At 40.5% G+C, this 27,628-nt stretch overlaps 1 protein-coding gene across 4 annotated transcripts in view; it reads left to right on the top strand.

The window, feature by feature from the left end:
* dgkd (diacylglycerol kinase delta) overlaps positions 1-27,628 on the top strand; it is a 139,159-nt gene that overhangs the window by 48,602 nt on the left and 62,929 nt on the right. For all 4 annotated transcript variants that reach the window (XM_080185423.1, XM_080185422.1, XM_080185421.1 and 1 more), the window contains exon 4: positions 25,387-25,491. In XM_080185423.1, coding sequence (XP_080041549.1) covers positions 25,387-25,491 — 105 coding nt within the window. The remainder of the gene's footprint in view (positions 1-25,386; positions 25,492-27,628) is intronic.

Raw genomic sequence — 27,628 nt, 5'->3', positions numbered from 1 at the left:
TAATACCACCATTAATTAACAAGGCCACATCTTTACCTTTTCCTAGTTTCCTGTCGTTCCTATATGTCATGCTTCCTTAAATATTCGGATCCCAACCTGTGTCATCTGTAGATGTATGTCTGTGATGGCCATCAGATGGTACTTACTTATTTCTGTTTGCACTCTCAGTTCATTTATTTTGTTACAATGCTGTGTGAATTCAGATACAGAACCTTTAGTTTTGTCATTTTATTACTTCCGTAACTCCTAGACTTACCTGCTGCTTTTACTCTTAGCTTTATACTCTATCCTTTCCTGTCGCAGTCTGTTTATCATTTCCAATATTAATGCCTTTCTTTCTTATTTTATGTTTACTCTTTGATTTACCACGTCTTCCAAAATTTGATTCCTTGTCTTTACTGTTTAATTTAAAACCCTCTCTACTTCCCTAATTATGCGGCTCACTAAATCACTGGTTTCAGCGTGGTTCATGTGTATCTTCAAAATGGTACAGATCTCACTTTCCCAATACTGATGCCAGTGTTCCACGAATTGAACCTATTTCTCCCACACCAGTCTTTGAACCAGGCATTCGTTTCTCTAATTTTATTGGTCTGCTGTTCCGAAGGTCTTTTGCCTCAGTAAGAGTTGTCAGGGCATGATTTTAATTCCGATTAATGTTTTCGTATTAGAGGTCTTAAGACTTAGAATGGAAGTTGCCCTAGTGAAATGATGCAAAGCATCAGCGCCATTCCTTCAATTAATCCTTTGCCACTGACAGTCAAATGTATAAAGTATATGATGGCGAATCGAGTTGAGGGTCTTTCTGTGAATTACGTTGCTCTAGCTGAGTTGAGAAAGAAGTGGGGACAGATTGGGTCAGTAGACCACTGACCACATGCCTTAGTGCAACTTAGAGGTACCTCAGGCTATTCCTCGAACTCTGAATGCTTCAGCTTTTAACAATGGGCGGATGATTATTTTTACCCTGTGTGATAAGTAGCTTGGGCTTAACTACTCTTAACTGAAAACAAGTTGAAACTGGAGCAGTGTAATAGTTGGTGAGAAGAAAAAGAACCAATAGAACTACAGCTACAGTTTAAAAAATTAGGATTTTTAAAATTTCATTTTACAGAAGTGGACGATGTTGGTCTCAAGCCAGACCAACAGTTATTGCCCATCCCTAGTTGCGCTTCAGTTGGGTGAACCGTTGCAGTCTCTGAGGTGTAGATATACCCACAATTCTGTTAGGGAGGGAATTCCAGAATTTTGACCTAGTGACATGAGGAGTGGCAATATATTTCCAAGTCAGAATGGTGAGCAATTTGGAGGAGAACCTCCAGATATGTTCCTAGGTGTCTGCAGCTTCTGCCCTTCTAGATGGTAGTGGTCATGGGTTTGGAAGTTGCTGCTGAAGGAACCTTGATGAGCTCCTGTAGTGCATCTTGTAGATGGTACACACGGCTGCCGTTGTTTGTCGGTAGTACAGGGATTGAATGTTTGTAGAAGGTGTAGCAATCAAGCAGGCTGCTTTACCTTGGATGGTGTTGAGGTTCTTGAGTGTTGTTGGAGCTGTACTAATCCATGCAAGTGTAGAGTATTCCTTTACACTCCTAACTTGTGCCTTGTAAATGGTGGACAGGCTTAGGCTTAGAGATGTCAGGAGGCGAGTTACTCACTGCAGTACTCCTAGCCTTTGACCTGCTCTGGTAGCCACCATTTTTACCATTGAAGTTAAGGGGTGATGGTTAGATCCTCTCTTGTTGCAGATGGTTATTGCCTTGCTCTCATGTGGCACAAATGTTACTTGCCACTTGTCAGTCCAAGCCTAGTATTGTCCAGCTTTTGCTGCATTTGGACATGATCTGCTTCAGTATCTGAGGAGCCATAAATGGAGCTGAATATTGTGTGGTTATCTATGAGCATCCCTACTTCTGACCATATTATGGATGGGAAGTCATTGATAAAGCAGCTGAAGATGGTTGGGCCTAGGATACTACCCTGAGAAACTTCTGTGGTGATGTTCTGTAGCTGAGATGATTGACCTCCAACCAGCACAACCATCTTCCAAGCTAGGTATGACTCCAACTATCAGAAATTTTTCTCCTGATTCCCATTGACTCCAGTTTTGCTCAGGCTCCTTGATGCTATACTTTGTCAAATATTGCTTTGATGTCATCTCACCTCTGGCCTTCAGCTCTTTTGTCCATGTTTGATCCAAGGCTGTAATGAGATCAGGAACTGAGTGCCCCTGGTGGAACCAAAACTGAGCATCCGTGAGCATGTCATTGCTGAATAAGTGCTGCTTGATGGTACTGATGACCCATTTTGTCACTTTACTAATGATCGAAAGTAGACTGGTGGGATGATAAGTCTTCAGGACTATTGCCAAAGCTCATAGCTTTTGCAGTAACTTGTACCTTCAGCTGTTTCTTGACGGCGAGTAGAGTGAATCGAATTAGCTGAAGATTGATATCAGTGAGGAGGCCGAGATAGATAGTCTACTTTGCCTCTCAGGCTGAAGGTTTATGCAAATGCTTCAGTGTTATCTTTTGCACGTATGTGCTGGGCTATTCCATCATTGAGGATGGGGATATTTGTAAAGCCACCTCCTCCAGTGAGTTGGCTGCCATTTACAGCCCAATGTGGCAGGCTCCATTTTCCTGCATCTGTATAGATTTGAACTGATTTGAAAATTGCACACCAATTCCAGCATTGACAGTGTTAAAGATTTAGAGCAGCAGCAGTTTGTCCTTGGGAGTCTGAATGGGTCAGTTCCGCTGCAGGGCATTCCCTGTGGGCTCTGATACTATTTTAGTGTGTTTGTCTCTGACAGGCCTTCCTCATTTTTTGTAGGGTGTGGTTTAAAGATAGTGAGGAATTTGAAATACCTCTGATCTTCCTGGTACTTCTGTTTGAAACACTGCAACTATATCCTTTCACCACAGGCTCGCCTCTCCCACAGCAGGACGTGTACATTAGTCATACAACCAAGACTACAGTCAATCAAAAAGAGTGTCAGAAGTATGAGTGTTCCTTAAGAGATGGAGAAACTTTTGCTGCCTCACAGTTCAAGTTTTAGGATGTCTACAGTAGAGTTGCTGTTCTGCCTGAGGTATTAAATAGTGTTTGCCCTTCATATTTGTGTAAAGGGTTTCTTTATATGTTGTGGGATTTTTGGAACAAGTCCAGGAGCATAAGAAAGAGAAGGCCTGAGTGCTGAAATCTCTCAGATTGTGGAACGAACTGTGAATTCAGTCCATGATGGAGCATCCTGCAAGACGTCAGCCGTAAGTGAGACATTTCACTCTTTACTGCAAGACCCTTTCAGGCAGTGTACTTCTTTTCATAATTTATTCTTATTTTGGATCTTGCATTGTATAGTTCATGTACCAAGGGATTTTTCAGTGACCTGAGGATTTAAAGTGGGAGTTAAAGAAATCTTCTTTGAAATGTGGGTTTTGTAACCTGCCCCTAGAATTTGTTTTTGTTTCTGTTGAAACCTCACTGCATTTCCTCTACAAGCTCCCAACTTGAGATTCAATTGATTTTATAATGTTGGGAGTTTGTATTGTGGATTGTTTTCTGTGTCATGGTAACCCATTAAAGTTCAGAGATTTATTTTCTTAGCTAACTAACACTGGATATTTTATATTTTGAGATTAAAAGCACCCATAATTATAAAATGATGTGCCATTGCTAAACCTTCAATTCTCCCCCACAACTTCCCACCTCACCCCAATGGTATGTGAAATTTCAGTAAGGCATCATCATGAGTGAAACATTTAAAAATGGAATTTTGGAAACAACAAAAAACATGATTCTAGGTACTGCTGTGCAAATTTGAGCTGTGTCTTAAGATAGCAACAAAGCTGTATAACACAAGCCTAAAATAGTAATGGTACAGGCCTGTATAATACTAGAGTAAATGGCTGATGAGTATGCATCTGTCACTGTTTTAAAAAAAAACTGGGGTACAGTGCTGCTGGGCATGGATTTGTCTGGGCACGGATCGGTCTGGGCATGGACCTGTATATGTATAACGCTGGTTACAACGCTAATGGGTATAAGTGTGTCATGTGTAACATTGGGTTAAGGTGCTGATAGATACTGATCTGTCACTATATAAGTACAGAGCTAATGGGTATAGATATGTCACTATATAACATTGAAATACATTGCTAATTGGTACAGGTCTGTCACTACATAACACTCGAATATGGCGCTGATAGATACGAGTCTGTCACTGCATAATATTGAGTACAGTGCTGGTGGTTATAGGTCTCTCACTATATGGATACAGTGTTGCTGGGTACAGCCACTGTATAACAATGGGGTAAGATACAGATTGCAGGACAGTCACTGTACAACACTTGAGTATAAAGTACTGTTGAGTACAGTGTTAACATGCTATAATACAGGTTAAAGGTTAAATTAAAGATGCTTTACATCAGAAAATTGACAGACAGTAATCTCACAGTATTCATACTGCATTCAAAAACACAAATGACCTGATCTGTGATAATGAGGTGTAAAGTTATTTTTGTGGGTCCTCTGATTTGTTGTCAAAATATGGGTATAACATGGCCTGCTAAATACATATCAGATCCGAGTGTCATGACGCGGAATAAGGCTGACAAGTAGGTTTCCTGGACAATTCACATTGCTAGGATGCCATGATGTTTTAGTTCCAGCATGTCAGTGTCAGATGTACCTGCATGCAGCCAGGAGCCAAGTTATGACTCAAATTGGAGCGAGCAGACTAACAGAGAAAAAAGAAATATGAAAACATTTTAAGAATCTCAAACAACATTAGAAGTGCATTAGTATCCAGAATTTCATGCAAATAAAATGTATATTAATATTTACAGCATCATTTGCTAAATAATGTATCATTGTCACATATTAAGCATGCATTGGTGCCCAGTGCACCCTACAACATAAAAGGAATGCTTTTACTCAAATATTGTACAGTGTAAAATTCATATAAGTACTCACAGCATTGCATATTAAATATATTTAAATGACTGGCCCTGCCACAGAACTGACAATCCTTATGTGTCTAACCATGATGTGTTCATCTCGTATGATTATCTGATGTCTCTGCAGTCCTTGACACAATCAATCACAGCATACTCCTCTGAAACCTTTCCCATGTTGTCCAACTCGGTTGGATCACCCTCACTGAGCTATCTGTTCAATGCCAGAGCTTCTCCAGTAGTGGCTTCTCTTCCTTCCTGTGCACTATTTCCTCCAGTCGCCCAGTAATCATTGGCCGCTTCCTCTTTCTCTTCTGTATCCTTCTCCTGGATGTGAGGTCACTTTCCACATGTATGCTTATGAAGCTCAGCTTTACCTCTCCAACATCTCTCTTGACCTTGCACTGCCCCTCTGCTGTCAGACTGCTTGTCCAATGTGTAGTTTTGGATGAGCCACAGTTTGCTTAAGTTGAACAATGAGAAGACTGAAACCATCATCTTGGAACATTACTATGAACCCCAAAACTGCTTCACTGACTTTAACTCACTTCTCCCCAACTTCAGGCACACCTGTCCTGAGCTGAGCTTCTGAACCCATACCTCCTTCATCACAAAGACTGCCTACTTCCATCTCTGCAATATTACCCACCTCTAGCCCTCCCTCAGAACATCTACAAAATGTTATGAAACTCTCACCCATACCTGTATTACCTCGATACTTAACTATTCCATCATATCCCAATCAATCTCTCATTCTTTTCCATCCACAGGCTTCAGTTCATCCAAAGCTCTGTTGTTCTTATCCTGTACTGCTCATCCATCGTCCATGTTATTTCTATTCTACGTTAACTCCGAATTCTTCAATGTCCCAAGCTTAGAATTATTATCTTTATGTTCACATCTCTTCATGACCTATGACCTTGCTATCTGTAACCTCCTCTAGTCCTAAAACCATCCCTGAATTCCGTATCTCAGAATCCCATCACCTTTCATCCCACCAATGGTACCTGTGTCTTCAGCTATCTGGGTAAAATTACTTTATAATTCCCCTTCCTAATTCCTGTCCCATCTCCTCTCCATTCTTCTTTAAAATCCTCTTGGAAATCCATTTCCTGATGAAACATCTTGGTGACTTCTGAAATCTATTTTACTGTCATGGTTTGACTAATTACTCCTCTGTGAAGTTATCTGAAATGTATTACCATATTAAATTACAGATGCTATATAAATGAATGTTGTTAGTGTTATTGTAGTGGTGCCCAGAGTGCATTCCACAACATGAATATTAGTACACAAACTGCTACACAATATTAAATGCATATTCAAAGAGTCTCTCAACATGAACAGTAAACTGAAATTTGTATAGGTGCAGAGAGCGTTTCTACATATTAAACATGTATCAGCACCCAAAGTGTCACACAGCTGGAATTGCATTTTGATAACTAGAATATTGCACAATCGAAAACACATAGTACCAAGGGTATTGAACACCTTAAAATCTGCATTGCAGCCAAAGTCTTCCACCGCATAAAATCCAGAGTATCCATCATATTAAACATATATCCGTGTACGTGTTATCATACAATAAATGCATTTTTACTTAGTATTATACAACATTAAATAGATATCAGGGCCCAGAGCATTGCACAGTATTAAATCCATACTTGCATTTAGTAGGTTGTGCACCATTAAATATATATTACAGTTCAGACTATCACAATGTTAAAACACATTGCAATCAAAAATGTCACTTGATGTTGATCATTCATTTATATGCAGAGTATCACACAATATTAAACATGGTCAATATTAATTACAAGAGTATCAAACAGAAGTAATCACTTGTTTAAATGTGGATTATTTTCCAGAATATCATACAATATTAAAGACGGCTCACTAAAAAAAATCAAAAAGCTTGCACTGATTGTGCCTTAAATTATCTGAGAGCATCCTAAAACCAATAAAGTATTTTTGAAGCATAATGCAGGAAGTGTAATGTAGAAAGCTTGGCCGTCAATTCGTGCATGGCAAAGTCCCACAAATAGCAATGTGAAACTTAACCAGAAATCTGATGGATAAATGTTAACCAGAACAGGTGAACTCCACTGCTCTTGTTCAAAATACAGTCTTGTTATGGGATTTCTTTGTCCACCTTGGAGACTGAATAGGGCCTTAGTTTAACATCTCATTTGAGAGATCGTAGTTTTAACAGGACAGTGCTCCCTCAGTAATGAACCTTATGAACTGGAGTGTCAACCCAAAGTTTATACACAAGTGTCTGAAATATAACTTGGAATCATAACTTGTCAACTTTGAAGTGAGAGTGCATCCATTGAGCTGCAGGTAACATGAGAATTTGAAACTTTTTGATACTTTTACTTTTAAAATCATTTTACAGCATTAAAATTTCAATTACCAAAAAAATTAATCAAGGCATATTTTGAATGATTTGATTGGTTAACTTGCAAAATGTGATGGACAGCTGTTTACATGGGTTTCCAAGGGGAATTAGCCAGTTCTATCATGTCCTGAAGGGCATAATACAGAGGAGGTTTACTAGGCTGATACCAGAGTTGAGGGGGTTGAGCAATGAGGAGAGGCTGAATAAACTAGGCTTGTACTCGTTAGAGTTTAGAAGAATGAGGGGAGATCTCATTGAGATGTATAAGATGATGAATGGGATGGATAGGATAGAGGTGGAGAGACTCTTCCCGCTCAAAAAAGACAGTAGGACTAGGGGGCACAGCCTCAAGATAAAGGGGGGGCGGTTTAGAGTGGAGTTGAGGAGGAACTTCTTCACTCAAAGGGTGGTGAATCTCTGGAATTCTCTGCCCGTTGAAGTGGTGGAGGCTGCCTCGCTAAATATTTTTAAGACGCGGGTTGATGGGTTTTTGATAAGAGAGGGGATTAAGGGTTATGGGGAGAGGGCGGGAAAGTGGAACTGAGCCACGACAGATCAGCCATGATCTTATTGAATGGCGGGGCAGGCTCGAAGGGCTAGATGGCCTACTCCTGCTCCTATTTCTTATGTTCTTATAATTGTGAGACTGGGCATGCACGGTTAATGATAGACAAAGAACAGAACAACTCAAAACTGACACCTGTGCGGTACAATGGGCCAAGAGCAGAAACAAAGCTATACACCACCACAATTTGTAACCTCCTGGCCTCGCACATCTTGTTCTGATTTTTTCAATGAGGTTCAATAATGAATTTAGAAGTGAGGTGGCAATGCTGGCGTTGGACTGGGGTGGGCACTCTAATAAGTCTCACAACACCAGATTAAAGTCCAATAGGTTTATTTGGAATCAGGAAGGAGTGCTGGTGAGTCAGCTGATGAAGGAGCAGCACAAATGAATCTGTTGGACTTTAACCTGATGTTGTGAGACTATTCACAATGAATTTAGAAGAGCATGCCAGAGCAACAATTTACCCGGAAATGAGATTCCTACCTGATGAAGCTACATCATTGGACTGCATTCTTGAAAAACTGAAAGCAACATGCACTAATCAGAGCTAAACAATTCCACAACCATCAGAGCAGTTCAAAGCTTTGCACCTGATTTGAGGAGGAGGGTCTATGAACAGGCCATTGATCAATGATGGTGGAAGTTGGCCTGTGTACCAAAGATCAGACAGAAGCATTTGTAGCTTACATGAGCTAAAGGTGCCTTGGATGGTCCTCTTGATCTTCTTCTGAGGTCTTCAACATCACAAATGCCAGTCTTCAGCCAACCTAGTTCACTTCTCAATAACCTGCTCAGCCTGGATTTCTCCAGAAAACTTGAGTCCAGACCTCTTTATAGTCTTGGTCCAAACATGGACACAAGCTCAGTTCTGGGATCGATATGAGGGTAAATGCCCTTGATATCAGGATAGCATTTGACCAAGTGTGCTACCAAAAGCCCTAGCAAAATTTAAATCAGTGGGAATCAGAAAGACATCACTTTAAGTGGCTAGATTCATAGCTGCTTGTTAAAGGTTAATCTCTGCAACCCCAGGATCTCATTGAGTCTCAGGCGCAATGATTTTCAAGTGATCCTTCTGTGACCTTCCCTGTATCATGAGATCAGACATAAACCTATTGACTAATGTTCACAAAGTGCTCAGCTTCTTTGTCAATTCCTAAGATAATGAAGCAGCCCATGTCCTCAAGCAGCAGGAGGTGGACATCATCCAAACTTGTAATGGTAAGTGCCAGGCAATGTGTACGTTAGGCAATGGTCATCTCCAACAAAAGGCAACCCGATCACTTCCCCTTGACATTCATTGATATTACCATTGCTGAGTGCCACAACATCATTATCCCAAGGACCAGAAACAGAACCAAACAGCCAGATAAATGCCATGCTACAAGACCAGGTCAGAGCCTGGGTATTCTGAGATGCAAGGCTCACCTCCTAACTCCCCCAAAGACTTTTAACCATCTACAAGGTACAAGTCAGGAGTGTGATTATAAATTCTCCACTCAAAATAATGATTGCAGCTGCATCAACATTCAAGAAGCTCCTGACTATCCAGGACAAAGTGCATGATCGATGTTACATTTGCTGGCTTAAATATCCAACCCCTCCACCACTGGCATATCGTGGCTTCAATGTGTACTCTGTATTGGGTACACAGCCACAACCCACCACAGCTTCTTCAGCTGCACTGCCCAAACCGAAAGGCACACATTTTCCTCACTTATTGGACATGTACCACTTCATTGTCACGTGTTCAAAGTCCTGGAATTCTCTATCTTCAGTATTGTTGGAGTATCTTCACCATTTCCATTTAAGAAAAGAGCCCAACACTGCTTTCTCAACAGCAGCTTGGTTTGTGCAATAAACGGCAGCATTGCCAGTGGTGTGCATATCCCAAAGTATGATTCACTAAATACTCCATTGAATGATGGAGTTTCTTACTATCTGAGTGAGCCTTCTGTTCTCAAAACTGAATAATTGTACAGCTTTGACAAATTATTGTTAACTCTGAAGATGCTAACCAGGAACTTAAGAAGTTTGTCAGAGTCATTAAAAAGTGAAGAAGAGGAAATATAGGTTTGATTAAATCATTTCAATTATTAATTCTAACAGTTGGGTCACAATATACTAATGTAAGATCTATGTACAAGCACCTGAATAAAGCACTGCCTCATTTGAGCCGTTGACAGTGGTTAGGCTGAGGACAGGAAGTGGAAATTATATCGTGCTGACAATCAGCCATGAAAATGTGAACTTTTTAAAAAATTATTCAGTGTATTAAAGACAGAACTGGAGAAGACATCTGAACTGGTGAGAGGTTAATAGTGCAAAGCAGAGAAGGGTGCTGCTACACTGTATGTAAATGGATAAAAATGGGCACTTATTGCTAGTGATTAAATAGTGATGTAACGATAAATGTTGATCATGTTCTATAAAGTGAGTGCTGCCAGTGATTGAATAGTTGTGTAGCAATGGCACAGTCCCATACTGAGAATTATTTTCAGACTGAATCACAAGCTACTGTTTAATGTTTGCCATTTTTAAACAATTCTGGTTATGGCAGATAGCAGTTACTCTGTCTCCTCTTGCTGATTGATTAAGGTAACAACCAACAGCGATAGCTACCGGCCTGCTATTGCAAGGGGAGATTAGCAACTGAATCAGTTTTTAAACCATGTTATCTGCTGTGGTATTGCTCATAGGTACTCCTGGGATCAAAGCAGTTCTGTGACATTTCATTAATTTGGTCTGTCATTTAATTTTCTTTTGAGAAATCACCTAAATAGGTTCAGAGGCTAATTATTACTGTTTGAAATTTTTTTCTTGTATTGACACCTGTTTACTGCCGCTCCTTATGACCTCAGGTAATGAATGAATGCCAGCAGGAAATGACTAGCTGTCTTTCTATTTTGATATGCTTTCCTTAAAATTATTCAGCTGCGACTTGTTCATGGTTTATACAAAACATGACATCCTGTGTGCAACAAATAGAGGGAAGCTGGCTAGGCGAACAGTAGTCCTAGCCAATATTAACTCTCAGGCCTCATTTACATTCTACCAGCCGGCTGTCCACCCTAATGGGCAGAAAGAGGCGATCACCAGCAATTGAGAATCTGTCGACCTATTGGACAATCCAGTGTCACTTAAGTAAGTTGGGGCTTTGTGACAGTGTCTCATGGGTGCTTCTCCGGTTCCTAAAATGTACATTTTAAATGGCCTCTTCTTCTGCAGATCTGGGTTAATTGAGCAGGCATCCTGCTCATTTAGTGGTTAAAATGCAATGGGAGCCATTGGACTCCTGAAATGCATGATGTATAAGGTTCCAATTTAGGAAAGTGCCTTAGCCAACCAAAAAAAAACAGCATAGATAATACATGAAACCTATACACTCCATTTTAATTTCTGTTGAACTCCCCAAATGGAAAGAATTACATTGCACCCCCTGCCCCCTGCAACTATTTTCAAAGCTTTTGAATAAATACTGGTGATGTTGCTCACAGTTGCACCAGATATATTGTTTGCACCATTCTTGTGACTGTAGACTTTATGTTACTGGTTCGTTCTCTATCGCTGCTGTTTCTGTTTCGGTCCGTCTCAGATTTAGATACTCCCATCCCTGCAGGCTCAGGAATTATCCTCTGTTGCGCTCACAAGCTGTAGCATGAAAGAAAGTAAGAGCAGCAATTGAATTCTGAGTGGCCCATTTGTTCAAGTGAAGCCAGGCAAGCAGCAGGTGTTGCATGGCAGTCCCTTGAACTGCCAGTGATCTGAATTCCAAGAACTGTGCAAGGCCATAGCCAACTTGGGAATACGCCCCACAATGCTAAGCACAGGTCAGCAAGGAATGAGAGTGAAAAATGTAAAAGGATAACAAGGATGGAAAATTGAAATCAAAAAGACTGGGAAAATGGACATTTAAAAACTAAAATTGAGTGGACTTAAAAAAAAAACCTGAGGATTTTAAAAGCAGCAGCAATTCAATCAAATAAATAGCAGGACTGATGGCACAGGATAGCAAAATAAGAATGAAAGCAAAATTAGAAGAGTCAGAAGCCAAGATTCAAAACAAATTAACAACCATGTGTCAAAAAATATTGGGGAGAGAAAGATAGGGTGCAGCAACTGGGCTTCAAAAAAGATGGAAAACCCCAAAAACACAGAAACGAGGGCTTGCAAAAGAAATGCGGAAGCAAAATGGAAGTGCAGGAACCAGGACTGCAGAAAAATCCAGAAAGGAAATAAAGAAGTAAGATATGGTACTTCATAAAAGAAATGGGGAAGCAACATTAAAAAGTGTAAGTAGAAAATATGGATTTAAAAGTGGCAATTAAAAACACAGCAGAAATCAGGGTTTAACAAAGGACTGGAGAAGGAAAAATAGAAGAGAACAAGAGCCAGATCATCATAGAGAATTGGGGCCGCAATGTGACAAAAACACCAAAACTGGGGCTTCAGCGTGCTGGAGAGTTTAAGAAAAGATCAGGAAGTGGGTCTTCAAACAAGCACGGAAAGGCACAATAACAAAGAGCAGGAATTAGGACTTCAATAAATAAACTGGAAAGCAAAAAGTACTGAGAGCAGGAACTGGCTTTCAAAAAAACTGGAGATGCAGAATAAAAATAGAGATGGGAACTAGGGCTTTAAAAAGCATCAAGGAAAGGAAAAAGGAGCAGGAACTAGGCCTTGATAAAATCATTAACAGCAAATATCAGCAAAAATACAGCAGAAATTTACTTTTAGCAGGAAATATTTTTTAAATGGAAAATCCAGCCATCGATGAAACTTGGAGGAAGATTTAGGCAGCGGATCAGAAGACTTATGATGTGACAGGCAAGTATAACCAGTAAATCAGAATTTAACATTAAAAGGTCCCATGATTGCAACAGCTACTGATGTCATCAAAATGTGCTATGGACATCTTAACATGAGAAGTATTTGAATGGATACATAATATTAATTGATTTTATTTTATAATTATTTTTATAGCTAGATGTATTAAACTTCATTCAGCATCATGCACTCTGAAGGAGGTTATTTGATTTTGGAGACACACCATGTGCATCGCGCAAACGTGAAAGTGCTACAGTAATTGTAAAGCATCGGCTCTTGGTTCTGAACCCTATGAAACTCAGCACTAGTTTGATTTCCCACCTAAAGATAGGTTCTGTGCTGTTCACCTCAGTTTCTGATATGGAGATGAACTACTTTTAAGTCAGCTTTAGATGATAATGCGTTGAGTTTTAATTATAAACATTTACTGATGCATTTCAATTGTCCCTATCGTTATAGCTTTCTGTTTGAGGTGTTTCCTGCTGTTGCTCACAGTTGTTTAGATGTTTTCCTGCTGTTACCAGCCCGTGTGTCTTAGGCAAAAACCAGACAGTGCTTTGGTTCTGATTTGGATTTGGTGTCAGTGCCATTTGATGCATCTCAAAGAAACATGAGTATCGCTGTTTTCCTTATTTGGAAGCATCTATAAAAATGATGATGCTTGTACACCACTGCATACAGTACATGCCGTGCTGATCAAAGTAAACTAATGTCAAGCAATAGATAATGATAGCCAGAAATAAAATTTTGAGGCACTAGTTTGAATTTTGGTACTCAGTACAATAAGTGCATTTGCATAGCTGGGCCTGTAGTAGTTTGGTACATCATCAGGACTGACCCAGCTGAATTTAAGCTTACAAGATATTCAAATTTACCACCATTTTGAAATAATTAGTTCACAAGGACATGGAAGTCTTGTGGGAATAGAAAATAGAAAGCCATAATGCAAGACTTCCAACCTGGCAGGGAACCTTGCAAAGGCACCTCCAAGCTAACTCCAACCTGTGTTATCCTTTCTCTCCCTGGACCTTATTCTGCTAATGTAGTCTTTCCTTCTCACTGCCTCTTCCCTCTATAGATATGACAATTCGTTTAATCTCAGTAAAATTTTATAAAAACTCAGTTTCATAATGAAACATGTATCTTTCTTGCAAAAATATAAATAATTGCTTTCAAGTAAGTGTTGTAGAAAATATTTAACTTTTATAGGCAACCATTTTAAATTCAAAATTCAGGGAACACATTCAAGCCATTAAGGCAATCGTCTTGAAATGCTGGCTTGGAGCATGTGCTCTGTTCTGAAAGAGTCAATAATGATCATTCTTTTAAAGGGTTGGAGGTTGCATTAGCTTGCAGTGGATGGTCAATGCAGTCTGTTATGGCAGCATAAAGTGAAAATCTAGGGAGAAAGCATGTTTGCTGGGAGAGAGCAGGAGACCATAGAGTTGTGCTCAGTAAGAATAGTTTGTTTTTATTTTATTGTGATCATACTTAGTTTCAGCTCCACACAGTAGTAATATTACAAGTCTAACTGCTCAAAAATCCTTGTGGATTTTGAGGTTGGAATAATCTAATTTTACAGTGTTTCAAATAACAGGCAAAGCCTGATGTGCACATTCTAGTAACAGTAAATTGTCACAGCTTATTATAGCCTTCTATTACCAGGGTAGTTTATGTTCTATAGTCTGGAGCACCGTTAATAGCAATACAAGTGATCAACAGATCCATCAGCAGTGGAATCCTAGTTAACTTTAGTCTTGATGTTGCCATCAGATGTCCCCTTGCACCTACACATTATTTTACATTTGATGGTCATACAGTTCTCCTGATAGAAGAGTACTATGACTTCCTGTTTTCATTATAGAAGCTGCTACTATATTCCAGCAATGGAATTATGGGTACTCAAAAATCTGAGTCTACAAATCAGCTGACAGGATTGCAATGTTAACTTCGGGGCCAATGCTTGGAGCCCACGCTCTTGCGATCAAAACTGCGGGTTTAACGAATATAGAAGTCTTAATTTAGAATGGAAACAGAAAAAAAATTAAGTAGGGAAGAGGGTGTGTGGAGATCAAGAATCTTTGAGCCACGCATCTTGGGTCTGTTTCTATTGCCACAGGACTAAGTGTAGGTTTTTGTAAGCCACTCGTGAGGCTTACACATCATTTGTCATTCTGTATTGCTTTCTGTTTTGAAAAAAAACCTGATTTTTATGATAAATCTCTTGATTTGTAGCACTTTGTTCCCAATTTATGAATGAGATGTATGAGTGTAGGAGGAATGAGATGTAATCCTTTTGCTTAGAAAGGATAGCAGGACTAGCGGGCACAACCTCAGGATAAGCGGGGGGGGGGGGGGGGGGGGGGGTGGTGGGGTGGGGGTGTGGGGGGGGGGTGGGGGGGGGGTCGGCAGTTTAGATCGGAGTTGAGGACGAACTTCTTCACTCAAAGGGTGGTGTATTTCTGGAATTCTCTGCCCGTTGAAGTGGTGGAGGCTACCTCGCTAAACATATTTAAGTCACGGGTAGATAGGTTTTTGACAGAAGGGAATTAAGGGTTATGGGGAGAAAGCGGGAAAGTGGAACTGATCCACTTCAGATCAGCCATGATCTTATTGAATGGCAGAGCAGGCTCGAAGGGCTAGATGGCCTATTCCTGCTCCTATTTCTTACGTTCTTATGTTCTTATGAGTGTTCACATTACAGCGTCCCTGAGTCCCATTCAACCACCACTGCCTTTTCCTTCCCTAAGACCCATTCAGCTGCAGTTGCCTGTACTCCTGTTTGGGCCCAGATCTACTGGGGCTGATGCTTCTTTTCTTTCTTCTTCTGCCGCAGCTTCCCTCATGCAGGCTGTTCCTTTATCAATGCTGGAGACTGCTCTCTTTTCTTTGCTTTCCATACGCTCCTGTGTTTCTTTTCTCTAACTTGCCTCTGCTCAGAATTTCACTCCAATACAATATGATACTTGGAGACTTCTTTGATGTGATGGGAGTAACCCGGAAAGCGGTGTATTCTTTTGGTCCTTTATCTGATCTGCTGGTATTTTTGGAATGAGATTGATCGAGGAAGTTGTTGATTCTGCCAGCAATTGCGCTTATTCAGTGGATTGTAGGTTTTAAGTTGCCAGTAACTGGTGTCGTTTTTCAAAAACAGTCTATTTCAGTCAACTCAACTGACCAAATACTGGAATTTTCTGTGATTCATTGCAAAAGCCTCATGAGAGCATAACCTGTTTCATGTTTATAATTCCTGAGATTTGTGGCCACCTCTTTAATTTGTCAGTTTGTGGCTATAAAATCTGAACTGCTGAGTATTGCATCATAGGAAAAAGCTAACAATGAAGGGGCTTCATGCCACTTAATGAAAATCGGACTGTTCACATCCTTAATAATGTTGCAGTTTTGTTCAAGCAGTCAGTATGGTAGTTTGGCTAGGTTTATTGTCAATGATACGTTGCAAGAGTGAGGCTTGAATTTAAAAAATGAAAAGTACTATTTGGCTACAGAGGCTAAGAATTTTGTTCTGGCATAATGGGGGGCCAACGTTAAATATCAATTCAAAAATATAAAATCTCTGGAAAATTGAAACACAGCCTTCACAGCAACTAACGGAAGACCCTTTCAAATAGTGTGCATGCCACCATAATAAGGAAAATATTGCAGATGCTACAAACCTGAAGCAGGAGCAGAAAATATCGGAATGTGCAACCAGTCAGTAAACATTTGTAGAAAGAACGAACAAGCTGATGTTTGGAGCATGGACCCTTCTTCAGAAATGGGAGTTAGGTGATGGGCAGGCATGTTAATACAGTCAGCAAAGTGTATTTTTATAAATCTATATGTGTATATATAAAAAGGGCAGCCAACATTGTTGAATAATGTAGTACATAATCTCAGCCAAAAGATGGACAGAAGTGTGAAGAAAATAAATAGAACAATTGTTTATGTACAGAGAGAGCACTTTTAACATATAATGACTGGACGCACATTGTCAGCGTGTAATAAAGAAAATGTAACACTGAGCCCCAGAAGAAGATATATGGACAGATGACTGAAAGCTTTGACAAAAAGGTAATTTGAAAAAGGAGGAAACAGTGGTTGACAGAGAGGTTTAATGAGAAAATTCCAGAGCTTAGCCCTCAAATAGCAAGAATCGGAGAAGTGCAGATACCTTGGACAGTTGTGAGGCGTGAGATTACAGAGATCAGGAGGAACTAGATCATGGAAGAATTTGAAAGCAAGGGTGAGAATTTTAAGATTGCAGTGTTGTTTTATCAGAAACCAAGTCAACCAGCACAGGAATGATGGGTGAATGGGATTTGGTGGAGGTAAGGATATGGGCAGCAGAATTTTGGATGCCTTTGAGTTTATGCAGGCTAGAATATAGGGAGGTGGAACAGAAACGCATTGGGATGGGCATCAACAGCAAATTAATTGAGTCAAGGGCAAAGTCAGGCCATGTTACAGAAGTGGACTAGTGATAGCAGTCACAAGCTCATCGAAGGATTAGATATGACACTAGGGTTGTGAACAGTCTGGTTCAGTCTCAAACAGCTGCCAGAGAAAGGGATGGAGTTGGTAGCAGAGGGACTGAAGGTTAGTGGCTTTGGTATTTTCAGTATTTATTTTGAGAAAATTTCTGCTCGTCCTATTCTGGGTGTCAGATGCAGAAATTATTAAACTAGTTAAGGAAGTGGGATTGCCTGGGCAAGGGGGGAAATCTCCTGGGTTTCAATGAAACAGGTTTAAAAATGTATATTTAGCCAAAGTCTGAAATTACTGAAGTCAATATCCAGAGGATAGGATTGCAGTTTACCTGCAATAACAACAATAATTTGCATTTACAAAGTGCTTTTAAGCTATTAAAACATCCCAAGGTGCTTCACAAAAGTGTAATCAGACAAATTTTGACATTCAGACCAAGAAAGTGATCAAAAGCTTGGTCAAAGAGATGAGTTTTGCATTTAATGCCTTTCATGATATCAGCATATCACTAAATGTTTTACAACCATGAAGTCTTTTTTTGAAGTATAGTTGTAACCTGGGAAGCAGTACTAGGGTGTCTTAAAGGAAGTGAGACAAGGGGAATGTCAAAAACGTTTATGGAGTAAATTCCGGAGCTTATGACAAAGACAATTGAAGGCACGACTGAGCGAAGGGAAGTGGGGCTTACACCAAAGGTAGAGGTACTCTGTTTTCTCAATGAGTTGTCGATATTGTTTCCAATTCTTGTGGCAAGCTTTGTTGGAACGTTATGTGAATCCAATGACAGAGAATCAGTAGGAGTTGGAGCGTGAGTTAAAATGGTGAACAATAGTCACATTTTTGCATAGAACTGAATGGTTTGACAAGTGGCCACCTACTCTGCCTGTAGTTTCACCAGTGTAAATGGAACTGCACCATGAGAAGTTGGATGGTGTGAACATGTGTATGTTGAGTGAGGGAAGGATAGAGTTTAACAATGATACAATTTCCACATTTGAATACAGTACAGTATCAATGGCATGGTGGCTAGTTCTGCTGCCTCACAGCGCTATGGACCTGGGGCTGATTCCAGCCTCGGGTGACCGTGTGGAATTTGTTTCCTCCTGGCCCTTCAGTTTCCTCCCACAGTCCAAAGATGTGCAGGTTGGGTGAATTGACTCTTAGTGTCCAAAGATGTGTAGGTTAGATGGATTAACTATGGTGAATGTGCAGGGCTACAGAGATAGAGCATGAGAGGGCCTGGGTAAGACTCACTGTCAGAGTTGGTGCAGACTGATGGGTCAAATGGCGTTCTCTGCATCGTAGAGATTCTACGAATATACAAGGGCCTTAGCAATGTTGGAACGCATCCTCAATTTTTTTTTCAACATGAAGAATTGTAATAATTTCAGAGGAGGAGGTTTGCAGAATCCATAGAACCATGCAGCAATGAAGAAATGCCAACTTTAGCTGGTGGGTAGTGAGGGAGGCAACATGGTCGGGGGTTATCTGACTGCCTCTTCCAAGAATGTACAGCAACAGTTTCAGTGACGCTCATGTCTTTACCAGCATCTATTTCACATAGAAGAATTTGACACTTCTAGACACACATCTGCACTGTTGCAGATACCTACAGCCCAGTCATACTTCTGATGGCACCAATGTAACACTGAATTATTCCAAGACTAAAGTGGCTTAAGTTATGAGGGTTGGTTGCATAAATTTACCTTGTGTTCCCTTAAGTATAGAAATTGAAGAGTAGTATTTCTAAGGAACTTAAATATCAAAATAATTAAATGAGGGAGGTAGTATATAGAGAATGGCAGAATGGTGATAGGGAGGCAAGAATATGAAGAGATAGTATTAAAATTAGAGCCCAGTCTTTTAAGAATGAAATCAGAAGTATTTTTTCACAAAAAAGTGTTTTAGAAATTTAGAACTGGAACTGTTGGAGCTGTCAAAATTGAGGTTGATATATCATTGTCAGGTAAAGGTATCAAAGAATATGGAGCAAAGACAGGAAGCATTTTTTTACACGGAGTATTGCGATCTGGAATGCACTGGCTGAAAGGATAGTCAAAGCAGATTCAGTTATATCATTCAAAGTAGACTCATGGGGCTGAATGACTGACGCTTGTCCCTTACTGTAGAATATTACACTATGACTAATCCACCAGAAGCAAATGCAAAATCAAAAAATGCATGCTGTGGTGTTTCTCAGTCAGAGAGCTAAAGAACAAAGAAAATTACAGCAGAAGTAGGCCCTTCAGCTCTCCAAACCTGCAGCGATCATGCTGCCCAACTTAACTGAAACTGCCTATCTTTCCAGAGCATATCCCTCTATTCCCATCCTATTCGTGTACTTGTCAAGACACCCCTTAAAAGTCAGTACTGTATCCGCTTCCACTACCACCTCCTGCAACGAGTTCCAGGCACCCACTACTCTCTGTGTAAAAAAAAACCTGCCTCATACATCCCCTTTAAACCTTGCCGCTCGCACCTTAAACCAATGCCCCCTAGTAATTGACTCTTCCACCCTGGGAAAAAGCTTCTGACTATCCACTCTGTCCATGCCTCTCATAATCTTGTAGATTTCTATCAGGTCTTCCCTCAACCTCTGTCACTCCAGTGAGAACAAACCAAGTTTCTCCAATCTCTCCTCATAGCTAATGCCCTCCATACCAGGCAACTTCCTGGTAAATCTTTTCCGTACCCTCTCCAAAGCTTTCATATCCTTCTAGTAGTGTAGCAACCAGAATTGAACACTATATTCTAAATGTAGCCTAACTAATGTTCTATAAAGCTGCCACATGACATGCCAATTTTTAAACTCAATACCGCAGCCGACGAAGGCAAAGTCTAGGTTGAGGCTGGTGAGTTGAATTGCTGTTTCTTGTGCTTGAATGTACTCTTGATTTACTTTGCATTGCTTCCCCCAAAATAATTGAAAGCACAGCGAAGGAAATGGAGAATACACAAGAATCCAAAGTTGTAGAACTGCAGAGTTCTCAAAGGGTTGTTGACTAGAAGAAAGCTGAAATATTGTCCCAGTTCTTGTGGTGAGCTTTGTTTGAACATTATATGAATTCAGTGACAGAGAATTTTCTAGGTATGAATCAGTAGGAATGGAAGTGTGAGTTAAAATGGCGAACTGCAGAGTAGCTTGGGTCACATATATAGATAGAACCCAAGGATTTGGAAAAGCAGTCTCTATTCTACATTTAATTTCACCAGTGTAATTGAAACTGCACCATGAGAAGCCAGACAGTGCAAATGTGTGTTGAGGGAATAAAGAAGTATCTGATCTCTGTGCAGAACGGTATATGCTGTGATAATAAGTAAAAGGGGATAAGATCATTTGCTACTTGTTCACCAATTGCTTGTTCGTATCTGGGTCCTGCGTGCAGTCCCATGACTTTCTGGCTTCTACTAGCATAGATTTGAATAAATGCAATACCACAAAAGTGGATTATTGTCCTCATGAGGTCTTACTAAAGCTGTGATAATTTTTCTTTTTGCTGCTTTGTTTTCAAAAGTACACAAGTCTTTCAGCTCTCTGATTTATAAACATGGTGGTCAGTTTGTGAATATGTGAAATGTAGGTATTTGGCTGTACCGTGAAGTTTTGAGGAATTCAATTTCTGAATTATGATGAGTTCTAACTTGAGGTTCAGGTTTAGAGCTGGACTGATCCCTGAGTCGGGATCCAGTTTTGGAGTTGGTTTGTTCTCTTATTTGAGGCTGATGTTTGAAGCTGGCCTGAGCCCAGACTTGGGTCTGACTCCAATTTCTGAATTTGAGTTGCTGGAATAACATGTAGCAGCAGTTTGAAGCCAAGTTTCATTTCATACAAACTTCATTTGAACCTGAGAATTCTGGTTGCCTGTCATCTGTGCTTGATTTGCCTTGCTCTTGATTAGGAACAGGACATTGCAACCTTCACTCTGCAGGTGTCCACTATTTGTATCTGAATTGGCTGGATTTGGACACCCAGCCTTTACACAGTCTGAGGTTAGCTTTTGCAGCAATGGGTTATAGCAGGTTGGACTGATTTCTTTGAAAAACATCTGAATGGAAAATGTTACAGCAATGTGATTTCTGATGTGGTTTATTATAGGATGTGAGCAAAAGAAGATGTAGATGAGAGGCTCTTGATCACCCGTAGACTTACTGATGTTATGCTAAATATAACTTTGGTACTGATAAAATCTTTAGGTCAGCGATCCGACTCACTTCCACTGTGAAGAACCATCCTTTCCACTTGGTTGAGCAACAGTAGTCTGACTGGTACTTTTGAGTTTGAATTGCAAAATTTATAAACCACCAACCACGCAAAGTGAAATAAACAATTTTGAAAAATCATCATCGACCGCATGATGAAATGCTATCCAGACCCTGGCAGCTCAGGGTTTGAAGAACCTACACGATTAAATGCAGTTGATTATATTCTTGGAAACAGGGAGAAGAATTTGTACATATAACAAAAGCAAACTACTGTGGATACTGAAATCAGAACAAATTACTGGAAATACTCAGCGAGTCTGGCAGTGCCCTTGGAGAGAGAAACAGTTAACATTTCAGTTCAATGACTTTTCATTAGAACTGGGCGATGTTACAGCACATTTTAATCAAGTAGGCAGACAGGGAAAGGGCTATGATAAGGTTGAATGCAGGAACAATAAAAGGGCAAAAGAAATGATGATGCAAGGCAAAAGTAGATTAGGTAGGCAGAGAAACAAAAGATGAGTCCAGAGAAGCTGTAAATGTCAGCAGTCGGACCGTTGTCGATACCTGCTGTCTGGACAAAACGGGAGTTGTGGTCATGACCTGAAATTGATTAAATCAGTGTTGTGTACAGCATCCCATCGAAAGGTGAAGTGTACTCCTCAAGCTTCTGTTGCGGTTCACTAAAACAAATTTGCAGATTAAAGCTGGGAGGTCAAAGTGGAGAAATAGAATGACAAGTGTCAAAAACTCAGAATGTTCTTGCCAATGGAAGGGGACGTTCAACAGTGTGCTCACTCAACCTACATTGCAGCATACTAACTTGCAAGAGTGGAATATAAATCAGTATTTCACCTGGTAGGAATGTTTTAGGCCATGCATGGTAGGAATAAAAGCAGTTAAAGGGCAAATGCTGCATTTCTTGTGCTTTTATAGGGATGTGCAAAGAAAGGGGAGCGTGTGGGTGATTGAAAAATGGACCAGGGTATCCGGGAAGGTATGATCCTTTTAGAATGCTGAAATGGTAGGAGAACGTGTTTGGTGATGGCATCATTCTGAAGGTGACTGAAATAGCAGAGGAAGAGGCTGGTGGGATGGAAGTTGAGGACGTTGGGACCCTATTATAGTTCTAAGAGAAGGAATGGGGTGAGAGCAGAAATATGAGAAATGGGATCAACATGGACATGGGCCTCGTCAACCATGTTGGAAGGGAATTCTCAAATGAAAGAAAAGGAAGACAAAGCAAAAGGCAGCAGTGTCAGAAGAAGTATGATGGAGAAACTGATAGAAGGGTCCTTATAGAAAGTGGGTTGTGAGCAAGTTGAGCCACGTATGCTTATTGTTGACAGTCTATTCTCAAAAATGGTGACTGAGAAGTCAACGAAGGAAATGGAGCACTTGGAGATGGATCAGATGAAGACAAGGACATAGTTCTAGTTTGGGCAATCAACGCAGTTATCAATGTACTAGAACAAAGAATGTTCTTTGTGTCCCACAAAAAGGCAGGCATTGCTAGAGTCATACACATTTCATTTGAAGAAAGTGAATGTAATCAAAGAAGAAATTTATCAATATAAGAACATGTTCAAACTGACAGAGAAGAGTCATGCTGGTGGGAACTAATTGAGCCTAAGTTCAAGAAAGAAGCAGAGCGTACTCCCTCCCACCTTTATAGTTTGGAATGGAGTTGTGGAAGGATTGGATGTCCCTGGTGAAAAGGAGGTAGTTAGGACCATGGAGTTAGTGACAGAGAGCATCGGAAGAGTTGCAGAAGTAGGTTAGAAAGAGACTGGACAAGACATTTAATGAGAGACCAGTAGGAGACTTTTCTCCAAGTCTCAGTCAGCCCTCCCTCCCTCCTTCATTCTATATGGGAATATGTCTGATTTTTCACTGTTAACAAGCCTAAAGAAAATCATGAAATCACTTATTGGAGAGTTTCTGGCATCCCATGTCCTATCATAACATGTGTTGCAAATGAAGAACACGCTACTACGGCAAGAACCAAAAGAGAACTGCAAGTGAGAAAGAGGTTGATAAAGAGAGACTATCAAATGGAGGGAGAGAGAGAGCCAAAAGACAATGTCAGTGTAAAGGAGAGGGTCAACACATATTGCTAGTGTAAGGGAGAAAATACGGCTATTTTGTTCATTTCTGTTAATGCTGTGTGATGGAATTCATTCCCCTCTGTTTGGCTACAGGAAATCCAACTTGTACTCCTAATAATGTCATCAGAATATTTGAAAGCAACTGAGCTTTCTGAATGAAAGCTCTGCTGAGATGTTCAGAGAGTTTTTGTTTTGCAGCTTGCTGCATTTGTGTATATTTTGATTATGGCAAAAGTCTTCTTAGTGGTGAGATTCTTCCCCCAATCTTGAACATTCTGGCTATTCTGTGCGAGTAACTCCATAGGTACCTATCTTCAAAGTAACTTCATCATATGTGAACCCAGTGGGAAGTGTCAAAGGGTTCTTCCCAAAGGATTCTTTCATGAAAGGCACCACACCTGAGTATCATCATCACTTGACCGAGCATGTGCCCATACACTTCAGCAAGGATCACTGGCTAGTCATTGGGAGCAGACATCCTATCTAATCTAATCCAGGGATGCTGATTTCTTTTTCTAATTCATTTGTGGGACATGGGTGTTGCTGGCTGGCTAGCATTTATTGCCCATCCCTAGTTGCCCTTGAGAAGGTGGTGGTGAGCTGCCTTCTTGAATTGCTGCAGTCCATGTACTGTGCCATTAGGGAGAGAATTCCAGGATTTTGACCCAGTGACTGTGGAGGACGGCGGCGATATATTTTTGAGTCAGGATGGTGGGTAGCTTGGAGGGGAATTTGCAGATGGCATGTTCCCGTTTATCTGCTGCCCTTGTCCTTCTAGATGGAAGTGGTTGTGGATTTGGAAGGTGCTGTCTAAGGACCTTTGGTGAATTGCTGCAGGGCATTTTGTAGATAGTACATACAGCTGCTACTGAGTGTCAGTGGTGGAGGGATTGAATGTTTGCAGACCTGGTGCCAATCAAGTGGACTGCTTTGCCCCGGATGGTATCAAGCTTCTTGAGTCTTGTTGGAGCTACACCCATCCAAGCAAGTGGGGAGTAATCCATCACACTCCTGACTTGTGCCTTGTAGATGGTGGATAGGCTCTGGGAGTCAGGAGGTGAGTTACTCACCGCAGTATTCCTTGCCTCTGACTAGCTTTTGTAGCCACTGTGTTTATGTGGTGAGTCCAGTTGAGTTTCTGGTCAATGGTAACCCAAGAATGTTAATAGTGGGGGGTTCAATGATGGTTACACCATTGAATCTCAAGGAGCGGTGATTAGAGTGTCTCTTATTGGTGATGGTCATTGTCTGGCATTTGTGTGGTGTGAATTGTGTGGATATTGTCCAGATCTTGTTGCATTTGAACATGGACTGCTTCAGTATCTGAGAAGTTGTGAATGGTGCTGAACATTGTGCAATCATCGGTGAACATCCCCACTTCCGATCTTATGATGGAGGGAAAATCATTGATGAGATAGCTAAAGCTTTTTGGGCCTAGGGTACTACCCTGAGGGACTCCTGCAGAGGTGTCCTGGAGCTAAGATGACTGACCCTTGCTTGGCTCCTACTAAGAGAAACTCTCTTGCAATGAAAATGATCTACTGATGACATTTAGAGGCCAATTGCTCATGTTACCTCAGTGAAATGTGAAAGAGTTATAGCAATACAAATTTAACTGAATTGAATATATTGACTGATTTTCAGATCAAGATTTTCTAGTCCCACTCAGGAACCTTTGCAGGCAGAATGGAAAATTTCATGGACCAGCCAAAGGTCCACTGATTTAAAGGTGGGACTTTCTGATCCTGCAGTGGGCAGAATCGGAAAATCCGGCCTCGGTGCTTCACCAGTATGCTCTTATGTAACCAGGTATGTATGTACTTGCTGTTTCCACAGATAATTACACCTTTCCGCAAGCTGATCCTGTGTGCTGAAAACCGCAAGGAGATGGAAGATTGGATCGCAGCAATGAAAACTATCCAGAACAGGGATAATTTTGAGGTGAGATGGTTGAAAGTCAGAAATTGCTGCACCTTCAGGAATTTGTTTGTAAACCAGTGTCTGCAAATTAGGCAATGATGCTACTTTATGCACCTGAGGGAGCGGAAAGAAAAGTAGCGAGGTTTTAAACCTCAAAGAAAGATCCGCTGATGTGGCTTCATGTTACTTCATTTGTGTAAAAGCCTTTGGTAGAGCATTTCAGGGTGACAAATTATTATTTAGATGACAAGATTTATCCGTGCTTGTGATAGTTTGTATAGCAGACGGCAGTTTCAGCACCTTTTTCCCATTTTACAGATGGTTCACATCACCATAAGCAGCACTGTGATTTCAACTTTAATTCAAGAGTGACCAATGTTAGCAAGGCAACATTTATTCCCCATCCCTAATTGCCTTGAAATTGTGAGGCTTGCTAGACAACTTCAGAAGGCACCAGGAATCCACCATGCAGTGGGGACTAAAATCCCACTTATGTGGCCAGACCACATAAGTTCCCTTCACTGAAAGGAACCTGTGAACTGGTTTGGTTTGATGTAGCAGCAACCTTGATTATCATTTTAAGGGGCATAAATTGGCATTTGTTTCCACAACTTGCTATGATTTTGAGTTGCTAGTCCAGGACCTACACAGTTAAACTGGCTGGTTTTGCAAATTAATATCCAATACAACGGCCCTCACTGTCAGCAGTGCATTAGGTGGGCAGCTATATCTCATCAAGTGGTTTAGGAGGCTTTTCTGAGGCAATTGACTCACCATGAGAAAGTGTAAATAGCTGCCACATTTCTGACTCTAAGCACAAACTACTCAGCCCTTCCGTGCAGGGATCATTTTTTGCAGAGCTTTTGTATATGTTTAATCTGTTTGCAGTGTTCAGTATTTTAATCCTTAGCAAAGCATTTCTGTTGAGAGCAGTGTTGTGAGAATGATTGTGATGGATCAGGTTCTGACCAATACCATTCAGCAAAGATCTTGTTTACCCTTCCTGTCTTCCTCACTCAGTTTTTTTTTATAAAACTTCATGCATCCTTTTTATCTGTTTCAGGTTGGTAGCATACTCAGTACATGCTATAATCAGTGCACAATGTTTTGGCTCTGTTACCTTTCCTTCTTCCGTTGAGGTATTAACTGTCTCTGGTCTGTTGTAAAAAGTAGGAGCAGGAGTAGAAATTCAGCCGCTCGAACCTGCGCTGCCATTCAATACAATTATGGCCTCAACCCCACTTTCCTGCCCATTCTCCATAAACCTTCAACCCACTACTAATACAAAATCTATTTCCTCAAATTTACTATAATGTCCCATCTTTCACCGCACTCTGAGGTAGTGAATTCCAAAGATTCTCAACCCTTTAAGAGAAATAATTTCTCAGAGTTTCAGTTCTAAATCCCCTTTTACTAAAACTATGACCTCTTGTTCTAGATTTCCCCACAAGAGGAAACATCCGGTCTACGTCTACTTTGCCAATACCTTTCATCGTCTTGCACACTTCAATTAAGTCTTTCTCATCCTTCTAAAGCCTAGAGACTCTCGGCTGAACTGCTCAATCTTTTCATAAGACAAACCCCTGATCTTTGGAATCAAAAGTCCCTTGTCAGCCGTTTTCCATGTTTGGAGCTAGACAGTGAGTGCTTGCCACTGTTCGATCTTGGGGGGAATCCAAGCCAAACTAAACTGTAGTCTTAACCACCATGCACATGGACAAACTTTCAAATAGGACTAAAGATTTTAAATGGACAGAACGAGACTGAGACATGGAGATTCAGCAAGGGTCCTGGGACTGGTGTTTCTGTTGATTGAATTGCTATATTACTGCTGGCCACCAGAATCTTATCCCCTACAATTGTCATACCCAAATCTGTTTTTAATGAGCCACTTTCTCATTTAGTATAATTTTTCTAAATGCCCATTAGTAAATATTAAATAAACTTGATCCACTTCCTACTTGCAGACTTGTATTTGTAGCACAGAAACGGGTTATTCATCACAATATATACATAACCGATATAAATATAAAAAATGCTCGAAGTACTCCGTAAGTTAGATACCATCTGTGTGAGGAGAGAAACTGAGTTAACATTTCAGCTCTGTGACCTTTCGTCAAAGCAATTACAAGTTAGAAGTATCGTCTGAAAACTGCCA

Source organism: Carcharhinus amblyrhynchos, chromosome 3 (assembly GCF_965287045.1).
Source record: "Carcharhinus amblyrhynchos chromosome 3, sCarAmb.v2.hapA, whole genome shotgun sequence".
Lineage (NCBI taxonomy): Eukaryota > Metazoa > Chordata > Chondrichthyes > Carcharhiniformes > Carcharhinidae > Carcharhinus > Carcharhinus amblyrhynchos.
Note: the sequence above shows the minus strand (reverse complement) of the source record. Positions and strands in the feature narration are given on the sequence as shown.